Source organism: Bufo bufo, chromosome 7 (assembly GCF_905171765.1).
Source record: "Bufo bufo chromosome 7, aBufBuf1.1, whole genome shotgun sequence".
Taxonomy (NCBI): domain Eukaryota; kingdom Metazoa; phylum Chordata; class Amphibia; order Anura; family Bufonidae; genus Bufo; species Bufo bufo.
Window position 1 is genome coordinate 188,080,646 of NC_053395.1, and position 20,067 is coordinate 188,100,712.

General features: G+C 45.3%; 1 protein-coding gene across 1 annotated transcript in view; it reads right to left on the reverse strand.

Annotated features, from left to right (window-relative positions):
* The window catches only part of MYO3B (myosin IIIB), a 386,918-nt gene that overhangs the window by 116,104 nt on the left and 250,747 nt on the right, over positions 1 to 20,067 (reverse strand). Inside the window, exon 14 of the mRNA XM_040441512.1 lies at positions 9,445 to 9,647. Within this exon, the coding sequence (XP_040297446.1) occupies positions 9,445 to 9,647 (203 nt within the window). The remainder of the gene's footprint in view (positions 1 to 9,444; positions 9,648 to 20,067) is intronic.

Here is a 20,067-nt window from a genome sequence, read left to right on the forward strand (position 1 = left end):
TCTGAGTCCTAGCAGCGCTCTGCTGACTTGGTTATTTCATAATGAATTTCATTTTAAGGGATTTTCCCATCTGGGACATTTATGGCATATCCATAGGATGGGGCCCCCGAAGTGTACAGCAAGTCCCCCATGTGCGGCCACCCTTTATTCACCGCTATGGAACTTCAGAAAATAGCTAAGCGCTGGTTTGGCTATTTTCAAGAGTCCCCTAGTGGCGAATGGAGAGGTGGCCGCGCTGGTGCTGCTTGTTCTCTATTTGCTGCTATGGGACTTCCGAAAACAGCCAAGCGTGCTCGCTACTTTTGGAACTCCCATAGCAATGAATGGAGATGACCCCCTGCATGCGCAATGTGCTCTCCATTTAAAGGTACTTTCACAATAGCGTTAGAGGATTCCCGGCAGGGAGGTCTGTTGCCGGAACTGCCTGCAAGCGGATAGCATTTGCTTCCAGATGCGGATCCGTCTGACAAATGCATTGAAATACCGGATCAGTCTCTCCAGTTTCATCCAGAAAAATGGATCCGGTATTTATTTTTTTCGCATTTTTAAAGGTCTGCGCATGCTGCGGTATTTTCTCCGGCCAAATACCGTAAAAGTGACTCAACTGAAGACATCCTGATGCATACTGAACGGAATGCTTTCCATTCAGAATGCATTAGGATAAAACTGAAGCGATTTTTTTCGGTATTGAGCCCCTGTGACGGAACTCAATACCAGAAAACTTTAACGCTAGTGTGAAAGTACCCTAATTCAGACCCCTGTTCTAAAGATATGAGCTGGTCCCGGAGGTGGGACCACCACCTATAGGACATTTATGGAACATCCTATCGATATATGCCGTATACGTCCCAGATGGGAATACCGCTTTAACCTCCTCCCTGAGAACATCATCCATACACCCCTGAAACCAAAGAACGCAAAATAAAGAAACAGAATAAAGACACAGAACACGTTAATTGAGGGATAAATGGACAAATTGTTTATTTAAAATATAAAAAAATGGCAAACCCCCGACTCACGGAGAGTCACCCTCCAGCACTCAGGAGAGGAAAACCCCCTGTGGAGGAAACCTCTAAGGAACCATGGCTGGAGGGCTGCCCTTCCCTTGGGCTTAGAGGGTAATGCCACTATGTGGCTGCCACATAAATAGTAGGGGGGGAAGCAGCAGCCGGGCTGATCTGGTTGGCTCGGCGGATGTCCCTTTTCTCCCACTGGGCGATGGACTTCCTGATAGAACCTCCAAATTCCGTCAAGGTGCGGTGGGCGGGGGTGGTCAAGCTCAAGGTCCTCAGTCCATCAAGTACGGCACTAAATATGGCCGCTCATCCGCTTTCATAAGGGTTCTTCCCTTATGACACATATGCTTGTGATGTCACAGGTATCTATGACTAATGTTGGTGGCAGTGTTCTGAAGGGTTAACCCTTTAGTGACTGTCAATGTGCCTTTAACCCCTTCCTGACCACACTGTGTCAATATACTCCAGTTTGGATAACCGCCATATACATTTATGGTCCCCTGACGATCACAGGGTTTTCTGCTTTGGGGAAGCAGGTTTGTTCTGTTACTGACAACACCGAGTACCTGGACCAGTGGCTCTTATTTAACCCCTTCCAGGCCGCACCATGTAAATGAACAGACAAATAGCATGGTCTGTTCAGTCTTATATGTGACCCTTGACCCTATCCTGGGACCGCACTTGAGGACGGCGCAGCCATGAAACAGACACTTGCATCTTGACTTTACTCAAGCAGGAGGCGCAGTGTTTAGCGGTTACAGTCACCATTGGGTACAAAGCCTGATGGTTACATTGTTATTATAATCTTGGTGGTTGCTATGGGCAACTGAACATCAGGTAAACAGCTTGATGGTGTCAGTCTTTCACTGAGGCACACGGCCCTATAGTTACAGATCTCTGTTGCAGTTTCTGACAACTCACGCTAACAAGATGTGGAGGAGCACATGGATCAGGGCTCTCTTTGTCAGGGCCACGCTATGGAGTCCATTAGACACTCTCTTCCCTCCTCCCAACAGTGATCTTCCCCCCAACTGTCTCTTTCTGTCTTCTCTCCTGGACTGAGCCGAGACATCTGGTCGTCAGCCACATCCCTGATTGGTGCTGGTCTCCTTTACACATCAGACGCAAGAAGACAGAGGACAGACATCACACATGACTGGGGGGCGTCCTCTGCACTCTCAGGGACAGCGGCTCTTACACTCAAAGCATTGATGAAATAATTTAAAGGGGCAGCACCACCCCTTTACAAGCTGCAGTGTGGTGGCAACTTCAAGGCAACCGCACAGTGGATGGAGCCTTTTGCTTTTGGCTCCATCCACTGTTTTGATTACAGTCTGTCGAAAACAGCGAATCGGTGGGGTCCCCACTAGGGTTAACCCCTGCCTGGTTAACCACTGGCCTATGTAGTGCGTACATTATATAATAGGTTCAGGTGACTGTTTTCATAACCCCCAAAAGAAGGACACCCTACCCAGGACAGTGGGTGACGATATACCACACAGAATGGAAAGTATAATCTGTATAACAGTGTCAGCAGACATTACAGGGAGGCGGTATCACAAGAGAGGACTAGAACTCCCAGCATGTCCAGGCTGTTATTATGGGATATTAGAGGAAGGGAGGGGGTATAAAACTGACCGTACTATGCTGTTAGTCTGTTCATTTACACCGTGAGGCATGGAAGGGGTTAAATAAGAACCACTGGTCCAGGTACTCCGTGTTGGCACCTGAACCAGTGGGTGTCAGTAACAGAACAGATTGAAGCAGAAAACCCTGTGATCGTCAGGGGGAACTATTAACATATGGCGGTTATCCAAACTGGAGTATATTGACAAAGTGCAGTCAGGAAAGGGTTAATGGCCTCTGTTGTAAGGCACATTGCCAGTCACTAAAGGGTTAACCCTTCAGAATACTGCCACCAACATTAGTCATAGATACCTGTGACATCACAAGCACGTGTGTCATAAGAGAAGAACCCTTGTAAAAAGCGGATGAGCGGCCATATTTTGTGCCGTACTTGATGGACTGAGGACCTTGAGCTTGACCACCCCCTCCCACCGCACCTTGAAGAAATTTGGAGGTTCTATCAGGAAGCCGATCGCCCAATGGGAGGAAAGGGACATCCGCCTAGCCAACCAGATCAGCCCGGCTGCTGCACCCCCCCTATTATTTATGTGGCAGCCACATAGTGGCATTACCCTCTAAGCCCAAGGGAAGGGCAGCCCTCCAGCCATGGTTCCCTAGAGGTTTCCTCCACAGGGGGTTTTCCTCTCCTGAGTGCTGGAGGGTGACTCTCCGTGAGTCGGGGGTTTGCCATTTTTTTATATTTTAAATAAACAATTTGGCCATTTATCCCCCAATTCTGTGTCTTTAATTTGTGTTTTTTGGTATCAGGGTTGTATGCATGATTTTCTCAGGGAGGAGGTTAAAGCGGTATTCCCATCTGGGACATATACAGCATATATCGATAGGATGTGCCATAAATGTCCGATAGGTGGGGTGCCCACCTCTGGGACCTGCTCATATCTCCAGAACAGGAGCACATTGTGCTCCTCTCCATTCATTGCTATGGGAGTTCCAAAAATAGTGAGCGTGCTCGGCTGTTTTCTGAAGTCTCATCGCAGAGAATGGAGAACAAGCAGCACAAGCGCGGCCTAATGTACATTCACCACTTTGGACCCGAAATAGCAGTGAGGCAGGAGATGCTGGGGATATGACAGGTGAGACAGCGGGTGGTATGGAAGAAGGCCCAGGCCTAACAAAATGAAAGCTGAGCTCTGATTGGTTGCTAGGAGCAACAAGGACAGTCCTTGGTAAATGAGGTCTAATGGCTCATTCAGCAGATTGCAGATCCACAAAACACGGATACTGGCCGTGTGCGTTCCGCATTTTGCAGAAATCACACAGCCAGCCCTATGATAGAAATGCCTATTCTTGTCTGCAATTGCAGACAAGAGTAGGACATGCTATATCTTTTTTGCAGATCCACAGAATGGAAGTATGGATGTGGACTGCACATGGTGTGCTGTCCGCATCTTTTTGAATTGAAATGAATCATGCGGAATGGAAGCAGACATAAATATACGGTTATGATATTGGATCCTAAGATGTGCAGTACAGACCAAAAGTTTGGACACACCTTCTCATTCAAAGAGTTTTCTTTATTTTCATGACTATGAAGGCATCAAAACTATGAATTAACACATGTGGAATTATATACATAACAAACAAGTGTGAAACAACTGAAAATATGTCATATTCTAGGTTCTTCAAAGTAGCCACCTTTTGCTTTGATTACTGTTTTGCACACTCTTGGCATTCTCTTGATGAGCTTCAAGAGGTAGTCCCCTGAAATGGTCTTCCAACAGTCTTGAAGGAGTTCCCAGAGATGCTTAGCACTTGTTGGCCCTTTTGCCTTCACTCTGCGGTCCAGCTCACCCCAAACCATCTCGATTGGGTTCAGGTCCGGTGACTGTGGAGGCCAGGTCATCTGGCGCAGCACCCCATCACTCTCCTTCATGGTCAAATAGCCCTTACTTTCAAAGTTTTCCCAATTTTTCGGCTGACTGACTGACCTTCATTTCTTAAAGTAATGATGGCCACTAGTTTTTCTTTACTTAGCTGCTTTTTTCTTGCCATAATACAAATTCTAACAGTCTATTCAGTAGGACTATCAGCTGTGTATCCACCTGACTTCTCCTCAACGCAACTGATGGCCCCAACCCCATTTATAAGGCAAGAAATCCCACTTATTAAACCTGACAGGGCACACCTGTGAAGTGAAAACCATTTCAGGGGACTACCTCTTGAAGCTCATCAAGAGAATGCCAAGAGTGTGCAAAGCAGTAATCAAAGCAAAAGGTGGCTACTTTGAAGAATCTAGAATATGACATATTTTCAGTTGTTTCACACTTGTTTGTTATGTATATAATTCCACATGTGTTAATTCATAGTTTTGATGCCTTCAGTGTGAATCTACAATTTTCATAGTCATGAAAATAAAGAAAACTCTTTGAATGAGAAGGTGTGCCCAAACTTTTGGTCTGTACTGTATATTGGAACATATTTTTCACATATCTGTATCATCCCAGTACAGCAATAACACCGCAAGTCGCAGTCCCAGTGCCCTCATTGTGCCCCATTACCATAAGTGCCAGACTGAGCCCTCATACATTTAGTCAAGTTTCTGTGATTGTCCTCATGACTGCCAACCATAGTTAGTGCTAGCCACATTACCCTTACAGATCCTACAATTGTGGGCCCCTTGTGCTATCCACAAGAGATGGTGAGCGACAGCGCCATATAAGTACCACTTAATGCCCCCATAAGTTTCATCTGCTGTTTCCGTAACTGGGAGCCATAGTTCCCCAAGAAATCCCAGCAATTTTGACCCCATAGGTGTTATCCACAGTGATGCCAGGGGTGATAGCCCCAGTGCCCTCACAATGGCCAGCCACTGTACCCCCATAACTGAAAATCACTGTGCCCCCAAACTGCCAGCCACTCAGTCTCCATAAGTGAAATCCACGCTGTCACTACAACTCCCAGCAATATTGGTAACATAGGAGCTATCCATACTGATGCCAAAGATGACAACCATGGTTCCCCTACAAAATGCCATCCACAGTGCCTCTATAGGTGCTAACCACAATGCCCATCTAACACAGTAACCACAGTGCTACCACAAGAGACAGTGCCATATTAGTGCCAATCACTGCCCCAAAACATTTCATCCACTGCCTCCATAACTGCTTGCCATAGTTTCGTATTTCCTACACAAGTGCCAGCCACTCCTCCCTACAGATGCCAGTAACGGTTCCCCCATAACAGATAAATGTCCTATAAAGCTCAGCCAAAGCCCTCTATAAGTTTCCACCATATCCATAGTTGTGCCATAAGTGACAGCCACAGTGCCCCACAAGTGCCATAGCCTCCTCCATTCACATAGTTGTTGCCTGAGGTGTTATAGGAATCCAGCCTGGCAGCCTCCAGACATCATATAGTACATGACAATCTCTTTGTAACAAAGCTAGAACCAGCCCTGTACCTCACATGGATCCAGAGATCTCCCCATTCATTGCTCTGCTAGATTTATTTCAACTGGCAGCTCAGGGGCATGTACATTTTTAAGGGGTCATGTCCTGTGTGCTGGACAGAGAAATTAGAAAAAGAGAAAACACCAGGTGGCGCTCTACAGACACATTTTATTGAGTAACTCAGTGGCTATGCAAAATTTTTAATTACATGCAATTAAAAAAGTATTCAGATACAGGTGCTGGTTTTGAAACTGTAAAATATATTTTGTGGGACAACCCCTTTAAAAACATCAGATCTCTAATTTTCAGTAAATGAATATTTTGTAGATTGTAAGCTCTTGTGGGCAGGGCTGGGATTTGTTAATTCGTTTGAACTAAAGTAATGTCCTATTTTGTACATGCACCGTCTGCGGTATATGTAGATTATTATTATTGTTTTATGATCACCCCGTCCTACTGAGCTCCGCTAATCTACTTTATTAGCATTTATAACAGTGTAATAACTTGTACTTTATGTTGCCGCAGTAAAACTTTAAAATGATGCAAAATTAACCCAGATACTGTTTTATTTCAGGCTCATTATTTCATTAGCTGTGGTTCATTAACCTTTTCTATAACAACATTATTATTCTGCTGCCAGAAATATCATTTACACAACTCCATATAATGCCGGAGGAAAACTAAAAATAGCGGTTTTGTATTTAGTTACAACACAGAACATAAGCACCGACTGGTTTTCTTGAGATAGTGATCTCAAGAAAACCAGTTGGTGCTTATGTTCTGTGTTGTAACTAAATACAAAACCGCTATTTTTAGTTTTCCTCCGGCATTATATGGAGTTGTGTAAATGATATTTTTGTCAGCAGAATAATAATGTTGTTATAGAAAAGGTTAATAGGTCTTGACCTATGGGGTCAAAATTGCTGGGATTTCTTGGGGAACTATGCACTGTAAACTTTGCTTGACCGAAAATAAATTATTTAAAAAGGAGTTTTCTGATGGTACACCTATACCATAGAAGGGGGTCCTGCCCAGGATCCCTCTCTTCTGCCAGTGTCAGACTGTGCTTTTCTTTTCCGGTATTGAGTTCCGTCATAGGATCTCAGTACCGGTGGAAAACGCTTCAGTTTTGTCCCCATTCATTGTCAATGGGGACAAAACTGAACTGAACGGAGCGATGTGCGCCAGAATGCATTCCGTTCCGTTTGGTTGCGATCCCATGCCAGACAGAAAAACATTGCAAGCAGCGCTTTTGAGTGCCTCACGGGATACGAGGCAAGTCAGATCTAGCATGAAACACAATGTAAATCAATGATGCCGGATGCCTTTTCTCGGACATGAAAGAAAACGGATCCGACGCCCATTGATTTACAATAGTTTTAGTGTCGGATCCGTCATTGCTATTTTAGAGATAATACAACCGGATCCGTTCATAATTGATGCAGCCGGTTGTATTATCATGACGGATCCAGCAAAAGAGCTGATGTGAAAGTAGCCTTACAGCAGGCATGGGGTCCAGCCGCTTCTCTCCGGTTCTGCCAAACCGTTTGTTAAAATTACAGCAGGGGAATCCCGACCCGGTCCTGTAGCATAAATCAATCCCCCGCACGCAGCAAATGAATGACCAGCTCAAGTCCCCTCTCTGCACATGCCCCCCCGAGAAACGAATGTAATTACCAGTGCGGCTCGGCAGTCAGCTGCTTCTGGCTTGTTGCTCCGGCAGCCAATCAGAGGCTGGCGCAGGCGGAGCGATGACATAATCGCGTCTGTCTGAACCGAGATTTGTACTGCGCGCTATGGGGGCATCAACTGGGGGAATTACTGGCACATGATGAGGGACACTATGGGGGCATTACTGGCACATCATGGTGGACACTATGGGAGCATTACTGGCACATCATGGGGGAACCTATGGGGGCATTACTTGCAAGTTGCACATCATGGGGGACACTATGGGGGCATCTACTGGCACATCATGGGGGACACTATAGGGGCATTACTGGCACATCATCGGGGACACTGGGGGCATTTATACTGGCACTTCATGGGGGACACTATGGTGGCATTTATAGTGGCACATCATGGGGGCAATTATACTGGCACATAATGGGGGACTATGGGGGCATTTACAGTGGCACATCATGGGGGAATCTACTGGGGGCATTTATACTGGCACATCTGGGCTATCTACTCGGGGGAATTTATACTGGCACATTATGGGGACACCTACTGGGGGCAGTTATACTGGCACATAATGGGTGACAATATGGGGGTATTTATACTGACACTTCATGGGGGACACTATGGGGGCATCTACTGGCACATCATGGGGAACACTATAGGTGCATTACTGGCACATCATGGGGGAAACTATAGGGGCATTACTGGCACATCATCGGGGACACTGGGGGCATTTATACTGGCACATTATGGGGGACACTTAGGGGGGGTTATTGTTGAAATCACTGTTAAGCAGATGGGGTACTGTGGAGGTCACTAATAAAGGGGCGGTTGCTGTGGAGGTCACTGTTAAAGGGGAGGCTGCTGTGGAGGTCACTGTTAAGGGAGCGGGGTACTGTGACAGTCACTGTAAGGCTACTTTCACACTGGCGTTTTGGTTTCCATTTGTGAGATCCGTTCAGGGCTCTCACAAGCGGTCCAAAACGGATCAGTTTTGCCCTTAATGCATTCTGAATGAATTAGGATCCGTCATGGATCTGCACAAACGCAACCGTTCACATAATACAACCGCATGCATCCGTTCAGAACGGATCCCTTTGCATTATCTTTAACATAGCCAAAACGGATCCGTCTTGAACACCATTGAAAGTCAATGGGGGACGGATCCGTTTTCTATTGTGCCAGATTGTGTCAGTGGAAACAGATCTGTCCCTATTGACTTACATTGTCTGTCAGGACGAATCCGTTTTGGCTATGTTAAAGATAATACAAACGGATCCGTTCTAAACGGATGCATGCGGTTGTATTATCTGAACAGATGCGTTTGTGCAGATCCATGACGGATGTGCACCAGGGGCGTCGTTAGGTCAAAACATTCGGGGCTTGAGCACCGGATGTTTTGTCCAGTGCCCCGAATGTTATGCTGGCCCCACCCCCCTTGTACTTGTTCCGCTACTTGAGTGCTGCGCGGGCATTAGTTCAGTCACTTTGGTGCACAATCCCGTCCTGCAGCGCATGCTCCCGCGAGACCCACCGCTGTAGGTCATGGTTCTCGCGGGAATCTAGAGTGCTTCTATACTCGCATATCATATAATTTTGTTTTATTATGCCCATCAACACCAGATTTTACTATACTATTTTAACACACATTTTAGCAATGACCACAGGAAAATAGGAAGAGATACAACCATGTTTTATGATACTTTACTTACATAGCCTGTTTAATGACCCGGGATTTTTCTAACAGGTATTCCGAGATCTTTGCACCCATGACGGCCCCCGTGGGTGTGAACATCATTTCTAGATATTTTCCAAACCGACTGGAGTTGTCATTGATCACAGTGCAGGCGTTTCCAAAGGCTTCAACCAAAGGGTTAACTTGTAGGATCTTTTCTCTCAGGGCCCTATTATTAGCCTGAAAAAAATGGCATGGCAATAGTCTGACTTTGCAAGAATCCCACATGTAACAATAGAGACTGACAAGGGAAACCGAGTATGAGTAGCTAAGTCTCAAATTACATGGCACAGAGGTTCAGATTTGTACCCCCAGTGGAGACTTTAAGGGGTTATTATTGCTTCCCTCATGTTCATATTCTCCTCTTTTTTTTTTTCACTTTGGACTCTCCTGACTCATTTTTACCATACAAACCAATCACTCTGGTTACATCCTGTATGTAGCACTTCCTGTTGCTTGAACCAACCAAACCCATGATGCACTTCTCCTTTCTTTGCCACACCTCCAGCACCGCCCCTAACAATACCCAGCTGGTTTATAGCTTCTCCCACCTAGCTGGTTACATAGACAGTTACATAGAGACCCCCATATCCTGGCCCCAGATAATATACTTACATTTTTTTTATCACTTCTATATTGTTTTTCTATCACTTTAAATATTTTTCTATCACATTCAAGGTCTTTAAAGGGAGTCTGTCACCTAATTTTCACCAATATAACTAAGAGCACTGCCCCACAGAAGATTGCAGACACATTCCAGACATACCTGTGTGCACTTTGTGTCTGTATTCCATGTCCAGGAAAAGCACTATTCTGTTGGAAAAACGCTCCCAAGAGCTTTTACTCCTGACTCGGCTTGACGGAGGTATTGGTTATTTTCCGCTCGACCACTTCAACTTATTAACTGGCCCATGCCTCCCCCAAAGCCCAACCACCCGGACTTAACTAACCCAATAAGACACAGACACCGTATTGGATTTAATCGGCCACAGCAGCCGTTTTTATTAACACAACATACAGTCTTGTGAAAAAATTAGGACACCCTTTGAAAGCATGTGGTTTTTTGTAACATTTTTAATAAATGGTTATTTCATCTCCGTTTCAACAATACAGAGAGATTAAAGTAATCCGACTAAACAAAGAAAACTGAAGAAAAGTCTTTTCAAGATCTTCTGTAAATGTCATTCTACAAAAATGCCTATTCTAACTGAGGAAAAAGATAGGACACCCTTGCCCCTAATAGCGAGTGTTACCTCCTTTGGCTGAAATAACTGCAGTGAGACGGTTCTTGTAGCCATCTACCAGTCTTCGACATCGGTCTGAGGAAATTTTACCCCACTCCTCAATGCAGAACTTTTTCAGCTGTGAGATGTTTGAGGGGTTTCTTGCACGTACAGCCCTTTTCAAGTCACCCCACAGCATCTCAATGGGATTCAAATCTGGACTTTGACTTGGCCATTCCAGGACTCTCCATTTCTTCTTTTTCAGCCAATCTTTGGTTGATTTACTAGTATGTTTTGGGTCATTGTCATGTTGCATGGTCCAGTTCCGCTTCAGCTTTAATTTTCTAACTGATGGTCTCACATGTTCTTCAAGCACCTTCTGATACACAGTAGAATTCATCGTGGATTCTATGATGGTGAGCTGACCAGGTCCTGCTGCAGCAAAGCAGCCCCAAACCATGACACTTCCACCTCCATGCTTCACAGTTGGTATGAGGTTCTTTTCTTGGAATGCTGTGTTTGGTTTACGCCAAACATGTCCTCTGCTGTTGTGTCCAAATAATTCAATTTTGGACTCATCTGTCCAAAGAACATTATTCCAGAAGTCCTGGTCTTTGTCAACTTTATCGCTGGCAAATGTCAGTCTGGCCTCGATGTTTCTCTTGGAAAGCAAAGGTTTCCTCCTTGCACACCTCCCATGCAAGTTAAACTTGTACAGTCTCTTTCTGATTGTAGAGGCATGTACTTCTACATCAACAGTAGCCAGAGCCTGCTGTAGTTCTCGAGATGACACTTTAGGGTTTTTGGATACCTCTTTTAGCATCTTGCGGTCTGCTCTTGGGGTGAACTTGCTGGGGCGACCAGTCCTGGGCATGTTGGCAGTTGTTTTGAAAGCCCTCCACTTGTAGACTATCTTCCGGACAGTGGAATGGCTGATTTCAAAATCTTTTGAGATCTTTTTAAATCCCTTCCCAGACTCATAGGCTGCTACAATCTTTTTTCTGAAGTCCTCTGACAGCTCTTTTGCTCTCACCATGGTGCTCACTCTCACTTCAACAGTCAGGAGCACACCAAACTAAATGTCTGAGGTTTAAATAGGGCAAGCCTCATTCAACATGCAGAGTAACGATCTACTAATTATGTGCACCTGGTGTGATATACCTGTGTGAGATCTGAGCCAATTTAAGAGGGAATACATGTGAGGGTGTCCTATCTTTTTCCTCAGTTAGAATAGGCATTTTTGTAGAATGACATTTACAGAAGATCTTGAAAAGACTTTTCTTCAGTTTTCTTTGTTTAGTTGGATTACTTTAATCTCTCTGTATTGTTGAAACGGAGATGAAATAACCATTTATTAAAAATGTTACAAAAAACCACATGCTTTCAAAGGGTGTCCTTATTTTTTCACATGACTGTATGTTGTGTTAATAAAAACGGCTGCTGTGGCCGATTAAATCCAATACGGTGTCTGTGTCTTATTGGGTTAGTTAAGTCCGGGTGGTTGGGCTTTGGGGGAGGCATGGGCCAGTTAATAAGTTGAAGTGGTCGAGCGGAAAATAACCAATACCTCCGTCAAGCCGAGTCAGGAGTAAAAGCTCTTGGGAGCGTTTTTCCAACAGAATAGTGCTTTTAAATAACCTTTTGTATACCATAACCATAACATATGTATAACATATACTCATCAATCCAAAAAGGGGGAGGTCCTTGAAGCCCCAAACGAAATGAGTTACCCCGCCGTGTTGAGCCGTCTTGCCTCCAGCTGTTGAGCGCCAGCTCGGAGGCACCACTGCCAGCCCCCCAAGATTCAGTCAGAACCGACCGCCAACCATGGGAGTCCAGCCCCAACCGTGGAGCCCTCCCATCCTCCCCACCTGAGATTATCTCATAGAAACATAGAATGTGTCGGCAGATAAGAACCATTCGGCCCATCTAGTCTGCCCAATATACTGAATACTATGAATAGCCCTTGGCCCTATCTTATATGAAGGATGGCCTTAAGCCTATCCCATGCATGCTTAAACTCCTTCACTGTATTTGCAGCTACCACTTCTGCAGGAAGGCTATTCCATGCATCCACTACTCTCTCAGTAAAGTAATACTTCCTGATATTACTTTTAAACCTTTGCCCCTCTAATTTAAAACTATGTCCTCCTGTAGCAGTTTTTCTTCTTTTAAATATTCTCTACTCTTTTACCTTGTTGATTCCCTTTATGTAATTAAAAGTTTCTATCATATCCCCTCTGTCTCGTCTGTCTTCCAAGCTATACTTTAATCTTTCCTGGTAAGTTTTATCCTGCAATCCATGAGCCAGTTTAGTAGCTCTTCTCTGAACTCTCTCCAAAGTATCAATATCCTTCTGGAGATATGATCTCCAGTACTGAGCACAATACTCCAAATGAGGTCTCACTAGTGCTCTGTAGAGCGGCATGAGCACCTCCCTCTTTCTACTGGTAATGCTTCTCCCTATACACCCAATCATTCTGCTAGCATTTGCTGCTGCTCTATGACATTGTCTGCCTACCTTTAAGTCTTCTGAAATAATGACCCCTAAATCCCTTTCCTCAGATACTGAGGTTAGGACTGTATCACAGATTTTATATTCTGCTCTTGGGTTTTTACGCCCCAGGTGCATTATCTTGCATTATCTCCAACTTTAAGGACCTCCTACCTCCCCAGCCACCGTGACAAATTGCCTACCTACTGCCACCCTGCCCCGCAAACCCACTACTACTTCTTAACTGAGACCCCTCCTTGCCTCCAACAGTTAGCAAGAAGCCTTCCTAAACCAGGGTGGGTGGGTGGGAGCTCACGTGTTTAAGCAAAATGGCCCCTTTCTGCTCCAACTACAGCTATTTAATCCCCTAATTCCCACCCCTTAAATTGAATTACCCAATCACCACCCCCGGGGTCTCCCTTAAACCAACCCCCTGTCATGATAGCCTCTCCTAAAGGCTACAGCCCACCAGTCCGGCCATTACTTGACGGAGGTATTGGTTATTTTCCACTCTACCCCTTCAGCTTCTTAACTGGCCCATGCGTCCCCCCAAGCCCCACCCGGACTTAACTAACCCAATAAGACACAGACACAATATTGAATTAAATCGGCCACAGCAGCTGTTTTATTAACATAACATACATATAAACTAGAAAAGCTAAAATTTCTGGGGAAATTGTGTTAAGTGTTCTTGCCACCACCAGTAGTCTACAACTGGAGTGGGCGGAGTAACTGGGAGGAGTGGCTTGAGTAACTGTTGTGTGGCTGGAGTAACTGTGGAAAGGTTGGAATGGGCAGAGTTACTTTATGGAGTGGGCAGAGTAACTGTGTGGAGTGTTTGGAGTGAGTAAAGATAGTAAACATTACACTAACCAATTGATTGATCAAATTAAAAAAGTGCACATGGCAAGCTTGATCGAGTGAGAAATGCATTTCAACTTTTATTTATTTACGGTATATAGAACATTTAATTGCAATGTTGTTGCCCAAAGTGCTTCACAGTTACATTAAAACATACATTTATAAAAACATTAGCAGCCGATTTGTGTAGGTGGGCTTGAAAATGAGGGAGTGGTGGCAGTTTAGAAATTATGTCCTGATTTTTCAGCTCACACTCTAGCCTTTGTCACTCTGCTGGCTTCTCACACACCTGGTTCCTATGGCAACTCACTCTACAGCAAGGGCAGAGAAGAGCGGTTAAAAACAAACTGCTCCTACAGTAAAGAGCTTTATATTGTGAGAATCAGACCTACATTTTGATGCATAGTATGTCTCTGAAATATTAAAAATGAAGGCACAGTCGCAGTTTAGAAATTGCCCTTCAAATTTGAGGTGGCTAGAGTGGAGTTTCAATGAATATCAATGGGCGGCGTGAGTTGCAAACAAATGGTCATATTGTGAAAACTATCAGGACTATGGCTTAGCCGTTGACATTTTTAGTGGCAGCAGGAATAGCTGAACGTTTTGACGTTTCAATTTGTGTAGGTGGGCTTGAAAATGAGTGAGTGGTGGCAGTTTAGAAATCATGTTATGATTTTTCAGCTCACACGCTAGCTTTTGTCAGCTCCCACTCTAGTTTTGAACATTACGCCATTCATTCCTATGGGACAAATTTCGCCACAAAAACGCCAATATTTTGTGAACCATTCGGCGAAATGTTCCACAAAGTTATAACACACTAATCGGGAACAATCCGCACGTTTCGGTATATTATTGTCTATGTAGTATTAAAACTGTGGGAGGAGTTAGGGTGGTAAATTTGGCTATAATAAGAATAATATATATGTAAAATAACAGTAAGTGGTCTTGCCATGCAAGAACACTTAATAACCCTTTGAATACCATAACCATAACATATGTATAACATATACTAATCAATCCAAAAAGGGGGAGGTCCTTGAAGCCCCAAACGAAATAAGTTACCCCGCCGTGTTGAGCTGTCTCGCCTCCAGCCGTTGAGCGCCAGCTCAGAGTCACCACTGACGGCCCCCCAAAATTCAGTCACAACCAACTGCCAACCATGGGAGTCCAGCCCCAACTGTGGAGCCCTCCCATCCTCCCAACCTGAGAATCTCTCCAACTTCAAGGACCTCTCACCGCCACCAACGCACAGACTTAACCTGTTAAGCCTGTGCGTCCTTCCACACCCGTAAAGCAGTCTCAATGCCCTCTTGTAAGGCCAGACACCACATATCCAACCCCACCGCGTTCAGGTGAACACCATCACCAGGCCAGAAACCACCAACACCTTTCTCAAGTTCCACATACCTCACTGCTACTGCCCCATTCCTAGCCATAAAATGCCCAATTGCCCGATTAACCTTCACCCGAGCCTTGTTAACACTCTCCACCGAACGCTCACCCCTCCACACCTTCCTCAGAACTATATCTGACCACATAGTCACGAGCCTCGGAAACAGCGCGCCCCCAAACGTTCCCACCTACATGCAGGACCAACACGTCCGGAGCCCTGTCCTACTTGATGAACCTGTGGACCTCAGGCATTATCCCGCCCCACACCATTCCCCTATGACCCAGCCATCTTACCACCGCTACCGAATGAGGAAACCCCAACTGCTGACCATCTGGCCAAACTGCTGCCGAATGGTTCCCCAGAAGACATATGAATGCCCGAAAATCCAAACTAATTCTGAATCCGAACCTGCAACTTGAAACAAAAACCCTAAGAAGCAACCCTGCTGGAGATACAACATTATATATATATATATATATATATATATATATATATATATATATATATATAAAAGAAAAAACCACCAGCAGCACCATCCAAGACAAAAAGAGAAGGGAACGGGTGCAGAGCCCAAGTATGGCAATAGGTGCTTACCCACTGGTATAGAAAGAAAAATTGGACTGCACTCCTATAGACTTTCCTAATAGTCAGTGAAGAAACTTTATTCACCCATAAAGTGTCACAGAGCGACGTTTCGGCTCATACATGAGCCTTTCTCAAGCCCAGAAAGGCTCATGTATGAGCCGAAACGTCGCTCTGTGCCACTTTATGGGTGAATAAAGTTTCTTCACTGACTATTTGGAAAGTCTACAGGAGTGCAGTCCAATTTTTCTTTATATATATACATATATATATATACAGTACAGACCAAAAGTTTGGACACACCTTCTCATTCAAAGAGTTTTCTTTATTTTCATGACTATGAAAATTGTAGATTCACACTGAAGGCATCAAAACTATTAATTAACACATGTGGAATTATATACATAACAAACAAGTGTGAAACAACTGAAAATATGTCATATTCTAGGTTCTTCAAAGTAGCCACCTTTTGCTCTTGGCATTCTCTTGATGAGCTTCAAGAGGTAGTCCCCTGAAATGGTTTTCCCTTCACAGGTGTGCCCTGTCAGGTTTAATAAGTGGGATTTCTTGCCTTATAAATGGGGTTGGGACCATCAGTTGCATTGAGGAGAAGTCAGGTGGATACACAGCTCATAGTCCTACTGAATAGACTGTTAGAATTTGTATTATGGCAAGAAAAAAGCAGCTAAGTAAAGAAAAACGAGTGGCCATCATTACTTTAAGAAATGAAGGTCAGTCAGCCGAAAAATTGGGAAAACTTTGAAAGTAAGGGCTATTTGACCATGAAGGAGAGTGATGGGGTGCTGCGCCAGATGACCTGGCCTCCACAGTCACCGGACCTGAACCCAATCGAGATGGTTTGGGGTGAGCTGGACCGCAGAGTGAAGGCAAAAGGGCCAACAAGTGCTAAGCATCTCTGGGAACACCTTCAAGACTGTTGGAAGACCATTTCAGGGGACTACCTCTTGAAGCTCATCAAGAGAATGGCAAGAGTGTGCAAAGCAGTAATCAAAGCAAAAGGTGGCTACTTTAAAGAACCTAGAATATGACATATTTTCTGTTGTTTCACACTTGTTTGTTATGTATATAATTCCACATGTGTTAATTCATAGTTTTGATGCCTTCATAGTCATGAAAATAAAGAAAACTCTTTGAATGAGAAGGTGTGTCCAAACTTTTGGTCTGTACTGTATATATAATCCAGCTTTCACATCTGCTCCGGACGGATATATGACCTAAACCGAATAGATTCCCATCTCCCGATTCTTTTTATCACGTCATCCCCCAACACCCACCAAGCTGCCTCCGTCGCAGCCCCAATTCTAAAGGAATGACTAGAGTAACCCGCTTACCATACGCCCAACTGAACCAAACACCTCCTGAAAACCGCTGGAAACTAAAACCGAGAAAGGAAAGAACCATCCGTATGTACTAACAAAGGAGCGACTTTCCCCACATTCCTCCACTCCATACTCCCGCATTCAATGAACCGGACACATTGAGCAACCCGAAAGCTAGCCGAAACAACCTTATCTCCCACACTGAACTACAAACCCTGTCCAACTGTTCCCCCAACCGCAGAAGCAAGGCAAACTAAACCGGCCTCCTATCGTCTACCCCCGCCCGCAAACGACGCCAACCCTAAAAAAGACTTTGTGACAATCGTCAATTTTCTCAGCCTAAAACCAAACGCCAACCCCGAAATACAACTATTCGTTTTTGAGACAGACCAACCCTCCTCCCTACAGTGACCTATAAACAACAACAACAGGATCTCCAAGTCATCATTTTCAACCCCCATCCTAAACCTCCACTATTCCCAACACCGCCAAGATTTTAAATATATCTCTCACGTACCGGGAGCCAATGATGACCGGATAAGCCCCGCTACAGTGCCTCCAGAAGTTCCCATAGGCAACTCGGGCAGTCCAGCCCAACCTCCTCTGCCTCTGAAGCCAGCTGCCGGAAACGCTCCCACTGTGAACAAAAGAGAGCATCAGCAACACAGTTGTCAACCCCGGGTACATGCACCGCTACCACCCATGCATTGAGTGACAGACACTCCAATACCAGCCTCTGTAACAGCCGCACCACTAATGGTGACAAGGCAGACAACCAATTGATTGCCTGAACCACACCCAAATTGTCACAGTGGAAACTAACCTTCTTATTTCTAAAAATCTCCCCCCACAACATTACAGCCACTACAATCGGGAAGAGTTCCAATAAGGCCAAGTTCTTTACCCAACCTTTTCTTACCCAGCTCTCAGGCCAACCACCCGCACACCATTGACCCCCGCAGTAAACAAAGCTCGAAATCGAACGAATCAACTACATCCCCCATAAACAGCGAACGACCATTATAACTCTAAAAAATGCACCCCAAACCTGCAAATCCCCCCTCAATTCTTAACCTAATATAATGATGCGGTGCCGCTATACCCGCCGTCGCCCCCGCCAACCTCCTACTAAAAATCCTTCCCATGGACATAATCCGACACGCAAAATTAAGTTTTCCCAGAAGTGACTGGAGCTTGCGCAACTTAATCTTCCGCAACCGACGCGCCCTTGTCACCTCCCCTTTTAAATCCTCCAGCTTATCCAGGGGAAGCCTGCATTCCATCCGCACCGAGTCAATTACTATTCCTAGAAAACTAAATTCCGTTGTTGCTCCCACCATCTTTTCCTCCGTCAGAGGAACTCCAAACGAATCAAACAGCACGCCCAGCGTTTGCAGCAACAAAGAACAAACGCGCAAATCCAGGGGGCCAATACACAGGAAATCATCCAAATAGTGAATGATAGATTCACATCCAGACGAGTCCACTACCGCCCATTCCAAAAATGAGCTGAACGTCTGAAAATACGCGCAGGAAGGAACAACCCATCGGCAAACAACGATCCACGTAAAAAAAAAACGTTCCAGAAACACCCCAATAAATGCAAACTATCCGGATTCACTGGCAATAACCTGAACGCTGGCTCAATATCCGTCTTTGCCATTAACGCCCCTTCCCCAAACTTCCTAACCCACTCCACTGCCGCATCAAATGAGGTATAGACCAACGAACATAAGGCCGGAACAACACCATCATTGACCGAAGATCCCTTCGGAAAAGACAGATGATGAATAAGGTGAAACGGAATCCGAAAACCCCTCCCGTAACAAATCCGCGGCCTTCTCATCCGGGTATCTATCGAGGAACGGTCTCATCCTTTCCAGATGGACCGGTGTCTCCCTCTTTGCTGTTACCCTCGCCCCCTCGCTGCCTGCTTCCCCTGAAACACTGCGTGGCTCCATGGGACCCACCACAAGTGGAGCACTCATGTTCAAACTTGCACTTGCCTCCAAATTTACACCACCCTTCATTAAATAAGAAGCACAATCCCTTTGCGGATGCTGCCGCAAAACCAGATTGCCCCCCGCCTCCTGATTCACCCCGAAAGGACTGACCTTCAACCACAAAGCGATGTCTTTGCGATCCCATCTAATATTTGGGCGAACTGCCTTCCACTGTCTAAACTGCTCATCATACCGCAGCCATGTTAGTCCCCCATACACCCGGTAAGCCTCGCCAATGGCATCTAAGTAACAAAAAAGCGCCAAGCAACACTCTGGCGATTTTTCCCCTATCACGCTTGCTAATATTGCGAATGCCTGTAACCAATTCGGGAACGTACACGGTATTAAGCTGTGCCTACGCTTTTCTTTGTCTTCTTTCTTCCCTTCATCCTTCCTTGCTCTGTCCAGGTTTACCTTTTCCAAGGGGAGAAGGGAAAATATATCCACATACTCCCCTTTCCAAATCCGCTCCCTCACCTCCTGTTTTAAGTGCCCCCCCCAACGGACCCTCAAAACAAACATAGACTTCTCCCTTTACTTTAACATCTACCAGTATCGCTTCCTCCTCTACCAAACCCCCCCCCCGCCTGCGTTTGAACCAACGCCGTAAACCTAAAATGGCCGACCCTGAACCCCTGGACCCACAAGGGCTTCCCCCTACTCCCCACACTGGTGACGGGGTCGCCCCACCATGCTCCAATTCG